The following is a 13,531-nucleotide window of genomic DNA, read 5'->3' as shown; positions in this document are numbered from 1 at the left end:
ATGAAGAAGTAGCTGAAAGGGCACCAAAACATCTGCTAAAATATGTGTTTATTATCTTTTTAAGTCAACCAAGTGAAATCAGGTGGTATACTGCTGTTTTCATCCATTTTTTAACACCAATATTTTCATCACCATTTTCAACTTATTTTCAAAAGTAGCTGTACAGAAAAAATTCCCTGTCTGCCAAAGCAAAAAAAATCTGATTCCTTACAGCTTTTAAAATAAATATTCAAATGTTAAAATATATTTCAAATTTTTAATCAGTAATGCTTACAAAATAACAAATGTTTATAAAAATTGCAGCAATAAAATTTTGTGATACTTTTTTAAAATGGAATTATTTACATTAAGTCAAGATATCTTTGTTGCTTCCAGTGGTGGAATAATTCATTCAGAAATATGTGATAAACTTCAAACCTACAACACACTTCAAGAAAGATCCAATGAAGTCTACTACAATGTATTTGATAATAAAAATGAACTTTTTTAATCAATATTTCATATTTCATTCACTGAATACAGAACAATTACAAGTAAACACAACATCATTTTATGAGTGAAAATTTCAGATCAATTCAGCAGTCAGCACACATACTACCTTTGCTTTCATCATGCACACACATATTTCTAAAACTGTATGCCATGATATAAAGGAGTTTCTCTGGAAGCATCAACAGCTCACATCAATCAAAAGGCATGATGACAAAATAATGGACCATGGAATATACATACATGAATGAAGTGATGGGGGATCATGTGAAGATAAAAGACAAATTAAAACCATTGCTTCTGTCTATAAATAACAACATCACAGACTGGAACCACTGATCATTACAAACTTCTGACCACATAAAATACACAAACATGGCACTGACAAGTGTCACATGTCTTTGTTCCACTTTCACTTGTAAGTTTTGCGATTTTCTTTTCTACAGGACTTTTCTGTTCTATAAGAAGTAGTCTGGTTGAGGCTTTTTTGATGGAATACCTCTTGACTCCTAAAATGTAAAAATAATTATAGTACTATTAATTTCTTATGCCTGAACTTAAGGTATGTCACTCGTCAGCTTTTTAGAAAAGTCCACGCAGAACCTCTTTCTTCAAAACTATTTATTAAAACTCAATTTTTATAACATATTGAATTTCAACAATGTTAATGTTTCAACATTCAACGAAAAAAAACCTCAAAAAGCTACAAAGAAACAAGATTTATGAGGGACTATTTCTTGTGGTGGAAGGATATTTAGCAGAAAATTCTGTAAATCTACACATTTAATAAATTTAATGTCTTGGAACTTTAGCGTCACATACTTTTACTCGGATAATATTTTCCATTATGATATTGCTAGGAATACAATGTATTTAATATAGGTTTTAATTTAAATTATTAGAACAGGTTTGACATCTCCATTCAACAAATTTTTCCAAAAAATGAAGATACGTCAAATAAGTCAAGATAAAATTTACACCATTTTTCGCCTGAAAATCACATATTTTGACCAATATTTCCAAATTTACATCACTGACCTCAACTTTTTCTTTCATTATTTTAAAGTACTTGTAACTGATCAGCACTTACTTCGTAAAAAGCTTGATTTAAGAAAATGTTTCATTGCCTTTTTAATTTTCCAATACCCCAAATATGTTACTTTTTAGTGCAAAAAGGTCACACAATAATTTACACGCATTGATTTGCAAGATTTGTTCAATGATAAATATTGTTCAAAATATTTCACGTAAAATAAAATCATATTTATTGCTATGGTTACATCTGATAAAATATGATAAAGGTTAAAGTAATTAACCAAAGAGTTAGAATTTAAGTACAAAAAGGTCAACTTCATTGTACCGTAGATCAGTAAGATGAACACTGACCCCCTATTTTCTCTGCGATTTTGAGTCACTCTATATGTGTACTTATCCAAAATATACTTCTAAAAAATCCCTGATTTAACAAATTTCATGAGTGACATACCTTAAGTTACATGTACCATATTCTATTTCTAAACAAAACTGACATGTCATTATGCGCTATGATTTATCAAAGAAAATATAAATGGTAAATGAAATACTGTGTAATATTACTCAGCTCATTCCAGATAGCTTTCAATCAATTCAAAGGGTGATGATTAAATACCTGAGGTGCTGCTTCAAAAATTGTGAAATCCCTATCCAAGTGTTCATCTAATTCCAGAATTGCTGCAACATTTCCACATCTGAAAAAGATAGAAGACAGTAAGCTTTGCATCCTGGTTATTTATGCATTTTAATATAGAATTAATGTTTTATCTTGTTTATCTTTAGTAGGAAATTTGAGGTCTCTGAAGAGACTGTTGTGACTAAAAACAAAGGAAGAAAAATATTAATTGGAACTGAAACTATGGTAACACAAATAGAATACCGTATAAGTGGTAATTTTAGCGAGACGCAAATTTAGCGATTTGTCCTTAAAAATTGGTATTTGAGCAAGATGTAATTTTAGCAATTTAAGAAGCTATAACAAATCAAGCGCAATTAATTTTTAGCGATATTCAATTTTAGCGATCTTGGCACCCTCGCTAATAATGCCAAAATTAAATCCTCGCTAAAAATTCTGTTTATACGGTAATCTCCCCTAATTTTAAAGACAGGTGACACTACAAAGTTTAAAACAATGGTAAAATAATATTACCTGTAACAATAGTTAGGAGCTGACCACACAGTTAATACTGTCTCACTGAAGTGCCACTTGTATCCCTCCATGACTAACTGATGAGCTCGACATATAAGATCTATACTGTTGGCTGCATTAAACTGTGCCACCACATCATGTCCAAAGAGGTACCCTGCTCCTCTAGGACTCACTCCCCAACCCTGCATATCTACAAACAAAAGTATAGTCCTGGTTTTAATTCAAATCATAATCTTCATTAAATTCCTTTTTTTCCCGAAACTTTAGGAACGTGCAATAATTTTATGTGGACAAAGATCATGCATATACTTTCTCAATAATTCTATAATTAGAGACAAACCTTCCGGATCAGACCAGAGTAGGTCACACATTGGACCGTCATGTGGCACTTCCTGTTTCCTGTCTATTGCACGAATTTGATCGAGTGTCTGTATAGAGGGAGATAATCCACCATGAACACAAAATATCTGTAAAAAAAGTAAAAGATACCATAAATAAAAATCAAAAATATGAATTCATTAAATGTAAATGAAACTTCAGTCTTTCATATGCCTTGGTGGAAAGGTTTATAATCATGAATTGTTTAATTCTGTAGGAACTGAACGTTCTGATTATATTTGTACCACTCTAGTCTCTAGTCTTCAAATTATATATGCACAAAAATTTTGAAGCCATTGATCTTCAAATGTACAGCCTATATGTGGAATTTTTTCAAACTTATTTTCATTTCCCTTTAGAGACAACATTCCTTTGTCTTTTTAGGATAAAATTTGACAATAATTCTAATCAACTATGATGATGATATGTCAAATTAAAGAGTCTTGCCATGACTAGTTTTTTTGCAATTTTCATTTATTAATGCTCTATACACTGCAAAATAAAAAGCACTGATACTTCTATGGAGTTAATCTCTCTTTAAATGTAAAATTTAATAAACTGAACTCCAGTCTATTACTCGATTTGTAATCAATGCAACCACTCCAACGTTTTAAGAGTACAAGATAATAAACAGTAACTGCATGCATTTTCCCTACTCAAGATTACACAAAACATCAATGATATCTGTTCATAGGTACTTCAATCATTTTGAATATTGAACCATGACTTTGAACCATGGAGAGGTCTTATAAGCAGAGCCTGCTGCCCAATCCTATCTTGTTATTTAATCTCATTTTTTAATTCCTATATAAAAATGTAAATTTTTCAATGTCCAAAAAATATCCAATTAAACAGAAATTTAATGTTAAATATATACAAAACAACAGAAAAGGTTCTAAAACAACAAGCACAAAAATGTAATAAAAAATACCCTAACAATCACTGATCTCCTTAAGCTGAGTCTACATTTACTGATTTCTTAAAACCAAAGAAAACCAAGACCTTACCTTTCCATCTATAATTGCTGAGAGGCTGAGATAGTCGAATATTTCTGTGCAGTATCTCCAGACAGTGATGGAGCCATACTTCCTCAGACACTCATCATAAAATCCATACACCTGGGTAATCTGCCTGCTCTCATGGTTCCCTCGGATTAATGTGATTCTGTCTGGATATCGTACCTGTCATACAAAAAACATCAGTCTATTGATTTTAAACTACTATAAAGTCATTGTAACTACATATGTATTTCATATGCAAGTCCTTAGAATTAAATACATGCAGAAATTGTTTGTCCTGATATAAATTGCTATAAACAATAAAGACTTAAATTAAATACTTTCATCTGAAGATAAAAAATCCAATTATTTTGTAGTGAAATAAGACACTGACATTTATTTTTTTTTTCCATTATTAATGAAGATGCAATGTCAATATTTCATACTGCATATTGAATGTGAAAAATTATACAAACCTTAAGGGCTAATAACAACAGAAATGTTTCTACACTGTAAAAGCCCCGATCCACAAAGTCTCCCATAAATAAATAATTTGTGTTTGGAACATCACCTCCAACTTTAAAAAGCTCCTTAAGATCATAAAACTGGCCGTGAATGTCCCCGCATACCTGTAAAATGAAGCATACAAGAAATTCAATTTCAATAAATATTTGTTCAATAAGAGCACATCCATGATGCCATGCAACATCAAAAGTTAATCAAAAATTCAAAAAGATTAAAACTTGAATCTAATCAATACATAAATACATAAAATCGATACTGAAGCTAGTTTAAAAAAGAACCTTTATGGCTGTCATTTTTTAACAATTTGAGTGGATGTACAATCTAAAACTGTCAGATTTATTCATTTAATTGCAGTATCTAATTAACCAAAACATACCTAAAACAGAATAACTTTGGATACATACCGTTACTGGCGAGTCGACTCTTTGTACATTGCTCTCCTCCACCAGAATTTCCCGAGCTCTGGCACATAATGCCTTTACCTCACTCTCTTTTATCACTTCACATCTTCTCAACTGTTCAATTTGTCTGCAAATATTAAACACTGTGTAAATACAAGATATAATCTGCAAATTGGGAAGCACATTTTTGTGCCCAAATAGCAAGAATTTTCTGCTTACCACAATTTCAATAAGAGCACATCCATGATGCCATGCAACATCAAAAGTTAATCAAAAATTCAAAAAGATTAAAACTTGAATCTATTCAATACATAAATACATAAAATCGATACTGAAGCTAGTTTAAAAAGAACCTTTTATATATGGCTGTCAGTTTTTAACAATTTGAATTCACGTTCTGATGGCACCTGACCCCACCTCTGATGTTTTGAAGGCCTGTGTTTGCTCTGCTACTATTTTGTATAATTTAATGGACTTTTGATCTTGAATACTGTTCGTTATCTCCATATGTTTCATAGTGGAGGACAAATCATAATTTAATGGACTTTTGATCTTGAATACTGTTCGTTATCTCCATATGTTTCATAGTGGAGGACAAATCATACAGCTCAAAATTGGAAATGAACTAACTAATGATCGACAATGTGACAGTCTACAACAAGTTGCTTGAAGAGACTTAGAGGTATGTTTAAAGTGTATCTAAGTGCTCTTTATCGTATTCAGAGATAAATACAATTGCTTGTACAAGAACATCAAACCATCAAATGATGGTATATGGTGAAGAATTAAGATATTAATATATTAAGGAACAGTGATAGATTTTATTAATCCTAATTCCTGAAACAATGTAAATCTATACTAGTTCAAATACACAGACTCCTGTAATTACCAGAGATGGGATCAGGTGTGATAAGACTGATGTGTTGTTGTCATGCATTGAGTTCCTTAATATAAACCTATAACGTCTTTAAATATAACATGTTTGGTGAATCAATGAATAAATTGAACTTGTGACACGATAGCGGTGTTTTTCTTTGAAGTTTACTGTTCTGTATTAGCAATACAGAACGGCACTATGGTGGGCGGAGCTACTTTCCGTTCTGTATTAGCCCTGTATACCGTAAATCTGGAAATTTTTGATGTAGATAAATTTTAGCAAATTTGCAAGTTCATTGCATTCGCAAAAATATTTTTCTTCAAAATAAATTACCAATAAGAAAATGTAAACAAAGCAGTGGTCATTCGCAATTGAAAAGTAAAAATTAATCAACAGAATTTTGACCCGAATTTGCAAAAATCAATGTAAAAATTTCCAGATTTACGGTACTTCTCTTGTATTAGGCAACTATTCTGTATCTAAAATACAGCACGGTCTAAAAATAAATATGATTCAATTTATCAAAAGCATGTACAAATAGTAATTGCTCATGTTTTCCCATTATAAATTTTAAAGAAATATTTCTCCGTGAATGTAAAATATCAAAATTTCTCAATCACTTTTAAAAACTTATTCCACATAGAATCTGCACATACTTTCGATCCAAACGAAAAGGAAAATTCGCAATAATAGAAAACATCCACTCTCCTCATGCAAATTTGATCAAGACAACAGCTGTTCAAGTCCATTTTTCGCGCTTTTATTTTTAAAAATTTCAGCTTAGGCCAGCATTTTTTTATTTTTAGGTTTACGAACATAAATCCTTATTTTTTTTGGATACATTACCGACTTTTTCTATGACAACAGGCTCCTTGCCATCACATAAGGGTTACAAAGGGGAAAATATAACCCTTAATTGTTTACCAGTTGGGGCCAGTGATTTAAATGATAAATCTTCTGATGTTGGACAAAATACGGATTTAAAAAAAACCCAGATTTTTAAAACTCTTTCAATATACACATATATATAAATCTTCATATTAAATATAATTTTTTAATATGAAATAATGTGTTGAAATTGTTCTAAATACCGTAAATTCCTTTCTTAAAACAGAAAGGGAGTAAAGGATGGAATTTTTTTCAATTAAGTGTAAAATAATTTTTCTGGCTGCCACAAAAGATACTACCTGCCTGTATATATTTGTAATTTTGTATATACTTGTTTTTAAATATCTGAAATATTTTGTTTCTTGGCAAAATTATAATTGTTTATTTCTTCATCAAATGGACTAATCTCTCCCATAGTTTTATTCATTAGTACATCCATAAGCAACCCCTTTCGTTATGCTAAGACTGAAAGCTATAACAGAAACTTAAACAATGTCTCTGACAAGAAAAACCATGGGCAGTTTTAAACCTGTGGGAGGAAATTAATATACAGATAACATTATCTCACCAACATGTCATTGTGCAACAAAGTTGTCAAATTTGTTCCCTGAATGAGTGAGACAATGGCACTCCTATCGATAAGTATTTACATTAAATCAAGGTTTAGTGCTGCTATGGACTTGACAAATCTACCTTCGTTATCCGCCATCCATTTTTGAAACCGGAAGTACGAGTAAATTTGAAATCTCGATCCCGACTCAAATTTGACATTGAAAAAAATCTGTTTTTCTCAATTTTATTTTTTTTCTGAAAATTCAAAAACTTTTGTAAACCTAAAAATAAAAAAATGCTGGCCTTAAATCCTTATCGCTTATGACAGCCGCACATCTCAGTTCATTTTTAATGTCGCAAAGCAATTAGAAAATAAAAATACGTGAAATCAAAGTCCATCGAAGAGTTTTCTGAATAATATACTAGTATCCTGATTTTGTAAATCCATGCAGTTAAACTGGGATTTTAAGTCCCCTGAAATATATAACGATAAATCTCCATCTACAACAGACCACAACAATTAGTTAAAGGTTAAATCCTCCACCTTATCCATAAAGACTGATCATCACTTGATTACGTCTACCCCATTAAATTGTCAAAACTGATCTGACCGAATCTTGCTTTTTCCGTGGAAATATATATGCTGCGGGTGCGTACTCCCCGTCGGGGCCTCATCTACAGAACTCTGGCGGAAGTTTGGATGCTGCACAGTTATAAAGTGGGCGGGACTATTTTCGACTGATCGTGTCACAAATCATTTGGAGAACTCGACAGGTTCTGTAACGTAGATACAAATTGGGGGGTGGAGACTCGTGCTAGGCACTCGTCCATCCCCCAATTTGTATCGACGATACAGAATCTGTCTTGTTCTCTAAATAATATTTAATCATGTTAATTGAATATAAGTTTGTTTAAGATCCGATAAAATTTACCTGTCTAAATCACTGGTCATTTTTTTCTGCTGGAATTGATGAACCTGTAACAAAAGAGGAAAAAGTTCATACTCTTAATTTCCTCTCTCTTAAAGTCCTTTGTTACACTTCAGGGTGTTCATAATGTCTATTTTTTCATCACATCACGACACATGGTTTATATACAAATAGGTGGTTCATTTTCCTTCATTGTAAGGATGAAATAGTGAATATGTAATTATTTAATCCTAGTCAAAGTACTGTTTAATTAACGAACTATTAAAATATATAAAAATTATGCAATGAATCAAGAAATATATTTTCATTTCAAAGAGGTTTCTTAGTTAGGCTTACAAGTTACGTGTTTGGGCAACGCTAGTTTGGGATAATCTCGTTGGAAAATAAATATATGAAAAGGTGATCGATGCAACAATTTTAAATACTTTTCAATTCATGACCTCATACTTAAACACAGAAATGTATGAATCACTAAAGCGGAGAGATAACAAAATTACTAACCAGTCCAGTCTCGATGTTCCCAAACCTTTTTCTCTGACGTCACAACTCCGATCTCGATGAAGTCTCGGTAAACGAGATCAATATTATTTTTTGGTCTTATATGAAATTTCCTAATTAGGATCAGATTATCTTGTTGTTTCAATGAAAAAACTATCATCATCATTATTTCTTTTATCATTATATATTTTTTTGGTAAATTGAGAAAACCGTTAACGAACAACTCGGAACTTTCCGAAAAAGTATAAAGCGTTTTCATTTTTCAACATTGTGTGTGTCAGTGTGTGTTGAAATCAGTTAAAAGCAAACTTAATTCAAATTATTCATCACTTGTAATCAAACTCTTTACAATCATAGGTATTGGACCATTACGACAACGTCTGACATGCGGGGAAGGGGGGGGGGGGGGTGTTCATGCGTTTCTATCATGTTTTTAAAACCATGTTATATGTGCATTCCAGGTATTTCTTCCCGTATCATGATAAGGGATGACGATTCTTGTAAAAGAAGCCCGCTTTCTACCAAACCATAGACGCTTGAAACCCTTGGCTACGTGAAAGATGGTGTTACAGATTAAAATGAAAAGAGACATATTTTAACAAATTCACCATTGCATACATTTTTCAGTGATAAAGTAATTGTTCAAAACTTATTCAAATGATGAGATCAAAATTTTGTTGAATAGAAAAATTTATATTTTGCAAGCAACTTTTTTTTTTTACAGTAAATACTAATTCCTAATATGCATACTATACAGTGACGTAGTGCTCGTTTTTGAAGGGGGGGGACCAGTAAAAAAAATCAACTTCTTTTCAGTACCACGTATAAAATTTCCTTCCCAATATACAACATAACCCTTATTTGAGCCTTGCTCTTACAAAAAGTGTGTGGGGGGGGGGGGGGGGGCAACCGGACTTCCAATAACGATTTTCAATGGTAAAATGTCTTGAAAAAAGTGGGGGGGGGGGGGAACGCTCCCTCTGCCCCCCCCCCCCCCCTGTTGCTACGTGCCTGCTATATATACATATAATACTATAATAGTAATATAAATTTATTTGTGTCCATCCCTATTTTGTAATTATTCTGCCCAGATTACATACATATGTGTATTTTTATTTTGTATATACCAACATTTTTGTCTGAATAGAAAATTTATAATAAATACATGCTGAATAATATCTGACCTTATGTGGAGCGGATCAAAAACCCTTAACCATGTTGACTTGCCCAGTTGGGAGATGGATCTGTCCTTCAATACTCAGCTATACCCCATCTGCCCCATCCACATCAACCCAGTGCGAAACGAAAATATACATGTATGATTGTATGATTTGCCCAAGCACGGCAGTCTGACTAAAGCACGACATCCTAGCATTTTTAAAAATACCATCAACAGCAAATAATCAAAAATCTTTGATAAAAACATGAAAAATTAAAAGAAAAAAAAGTATAATTTGGTTTTTAGCTCACCTGAGCCAAAGGCTCAAGTGAGCTTTTCTGATCAAAATTTGTCCGTTGTCTGTCGTTGTCGTCGTCGTCGTCGTTGTCGTTGTTGTAAACTTTTCACATTTTCATCTTCTTCTCAAGAACCACTGGGCCAATTTCAACCAAACTTGCTACAAAGTATCTTTGGGTAAAGGGGATTCAAGTTTGTTCAAATGAAGGGCCACACCCTTTTCCAAGGGGAGATAATTATGAATTAGAGAAAAAAATAATGGCATTTTTAAAAAATCTTCTTCTCAAGAACCACTGGGGCAGGAAAGATGAAACTCATGTGGAATCATCCTCAGGTAGTGTAGATTCAAATTTGTTCAAATCATGACCCCCCGGGGGTAGGGTAGGGCCAAAATGGCCGATCAAGGTTTTACATAGGAATATATAGGAAAAATCTTTTACTCAAAAACCACTTGGCCAGGAAAGATGAAACTCATGTGGAATCATCCTCAGGTAGTGTAAATTCAAGTTTGTTCAAATCATGACCCCCTGGGGTAGGGTGGGGCCAAAATGGCCGATCAAAGTTTTACATAGGAATATATAGGAAAAATCTTTAAAAATCTTCTCCTCAAGAACCACTTGGCCAGGAAAGATGAAACTCATATGGAATCATCCTCAGGTAGTGTAGATTCAAGTTTGTTCAAATCATGACCCCCGGGGGTAGGGTGGGGCCAAAATGGCCGATCAAAGTTTTACATAGGAATATATAGGAAAAATCTTCTTCTCAAGAACCATTGAGACAGGAAAGATGAAACTCTTGTGGAATCATCCCCAGGTAGTGTAGATTCAAATTTGTTCAAATTTGTTCAAATCATGACCCCCGGGGGTAGGGTGGGACCAAATGGCCGATAAAAGTTTTAAATAGGAATATATAGGGAAACCTTTTAAAATCTTCTTTTCAAGTACTTCAAAGCCATGCTTAGTGATATTTATAAGGAATCATCCTCAGGTAGTGTAGATTCTAGTTTGTTCAAATCATGACCCCCTGGGGGGTTAAAATTCAAGCCCCCTCCCCCCCCCCCCTCCCCGCCCTCAGTAAACTTTCAGTTCTGATCTGATATGTGCTTTTTTCTAGCCAATTGCTCAGGTGAGCGATGTGTTAATTGTTATCTTCATATTTACACATCCTGATTCTCGTTTTATAACTTCCTTAATACTGGCAAAATTTGATCTCTCCATTACTGTCAGACTGCTTCAAGGAAGGAGGACAGGTCTTATCTTATTTGTGAAATGAATAGAAAAAAATTCAACTATTTAGGCCAGGTAAAATTAATCTTTAGATTCTCATCCTAATTTGCAAAAAAATTGGGGCGGGTGGGCGGATTTTATTTTTTATTTTTTATAATTGTTAATTTATATATAGGCCTAAGTATCAACAAAACAATGGACGCCCCGTACACATTTTTTCATTACCTTAATGCAAATATGAATATATTTAATTCTTTTCATATTCTTTTAAATATTTAAAGAAAATTTTTGCTTTAAAAGTTAAATATTTATTGTTAATTAACAAATTATCAAGTACACATTATACGGCACACCCTGAACAAAATGAGGTGGGGATACCAATAAATTGTGTATGCGTGACTTCTTATTTTGCAAAATCTATATAAATGTTCTAATAATTATTCTACTGAAAAATCTAGGCCTTCTCTTAAGTCTGTCTACGATGTTGTAGATTTTTTTTTATTTCAAAGCTAAGTCACACAGCTGGAGATCGTTATATATAACTTGACCAGGTGTCATTTTCCTCGTCTATTTTTACTTAGTAACAATCTCTCTACATACTTGCTCCTGCCAGTGATGGTATCTATATGTGTTTATGCTATTTTTTCTTCTCTGCCTTCTCTATACTGACAAATTATCTTTTCCTTACACATTTAAACTGCTTTTATTGCCGATTTTTCTCCATTCTTCAATTGGCGTTTTTGCTATAAATAGCGACACGCGACTTTTAATACAGACGGGAGATAACTCTTAAACTTTGACCCAAATTCTTACTGAATAAAAATACATGAAAATACTCAAAAAATCAAAATAAAATACATCGGGGCGGGACATTTTGAGAGGGGCGGGCGGGGATGAGAATCTAAAGATTAATTTTATATGGCCTTATTTATTAGCACAAAATATTATTAAAGTTTAGTGTGGATGTTTTATTACTTGTTGTCTTTCGAGGGGGCGTGGGTGTAGATGTACTCAATTCAATTCAATTTCTTTATTGATTCACCAAACATGTTGGCATACAACCATGTTATATACAAAAGACAAATAACAAAATACATACATGCAAGTGTATGGATCAGTGAAGTCAACTGTGATGTGTATTATAACTTGAAGATTAAAAATAATCATTATGCAAGCAGTATAGTATGGACAGTGATGAGCTGAAAAAATGTATTAAATATATATATTATAATTGCGCTTTAATTTTGGAACGCAATTCAAAACATTCATATAAAAATTCATATAGCTTTCTAGAATCAACTGCATTGTCAGGATTACAAAATACTTTACAATGATTTTCTTTCAATATGTTATCATTTAAATTACAGATGTTCAAAGGACAGTACTTTTTTCGCAAATCTATAGATAAGGAACAGTCATATATGAAATGTATTTCACTTTCTACAACAGTTTTACAATAGTGACAAAAGCGAGATTCTTTTGGGATACAAGGCTTTGTATAGCTGCCAACTTCAATTTCTAAAGGATGTGCAGAAATTCTCAGTTTTGTTAATTTAGAACATATAGCTTTATTTATTGAATAATTTAAGTAGTCTTGTAATTCATAATTCTTTCTAATTTGACTGAAAAATAATAATTTACCACATTTGGAGAATTCAATGTTCTGAAGTTGCAAATTAACATTTTTTATGTAAAAATTCTTCAAGCAGCTGCTACTCAGGCACGTAGCAACAGGGGGGGGGGGGCCTGGTCCCTCACTTTTTTTCCCAACATCACATACTATATACGAAAGGTTTATTAAAAATGTTTGTTGGCCCCTCAACTTTTTATAATGTAAGAGAGAGTATTAAAAAATGTTACTGGAAGAAAATTGGCATAGAAGAAAATTTGGCACCCCCCCCAACCCCCCCGAAATAGGATTTTCGACATCGGGAAACTTTTCTCTCCCCCCCCCCCCCCCTTTTTTTTTTTTTTGCTTGTCAACTTTCTCAGATAAGAAAAAAAAATTCTGGCTGCCCCCCCCTTTCATAAACGATGCTCTGTGGCTGGTACTTGCGTGTGTTTAATTACGCCCATGCATGTAACCACTCGACACGTACCCTGAAGTCTTGCTTTTATCCGGATCTTATCCA

The 13,531-nt window shown here is 32.8% G+C and overlaps 1 protein-coding gene across 1 annotated transcript; it reads right to left on the bottom strand.

The window, feature by feature from the left end:
• Positions 1-242: 242 nt before the first annotated feature.
• Positions 243-8,832, bottom strand: LOC134251442 (serine/threonine-protein phosphatase 4 catalytic subunit). The gene is made up of 9 exons (XM_062733862.1): positions 8,721-8,832; positions 8,223-8,266; positions 4,977-5,100; positions 4,524-4,676; positions 4,057-4,230; positions 3,012-3,138; positions 2,672-2,861; positions 2,138-2,216; positions 243-998 (listed from the first exon to the last, which is right to left on the bottom strand). The coding sequence occupies exons 2-9, from the start codon at positions 8,240-8,242 to the stop codon at positions 948-950; spliced, it is 918 nt and encodes a 305-aa protein (XP_062589846.1). The 5' UTR covers positions 8,243-8,266; positions 8,721-8,832; the 3' UTR covers positions 243-947.
• Positions 8,833-13,531: the final 4,699 nt, after the last annotated feature.

This window comes from Saccostrea cucullata, unplaced genomic scaffold (genome assembly GCF_032062105.1).
Source record: "Saccostrea cucullata isolate Sc308-1 unplaced genomic scaffold, CSIRO_AGI_Scuc_v1 ctg65, whole genome shotgun sequence".
Lineage (NCBI taxonomy): Eukaryota > Metazoa > Mollusca > Bivalvia > Ostreida > Ostreidae > Saccostrea > Saccostrea cuccullata.
The sequence above is the reverse complement of the archived record's forward strand: the minus strand, read 5'-3'. Positions and strand labels throughout refer to the sequence as shown.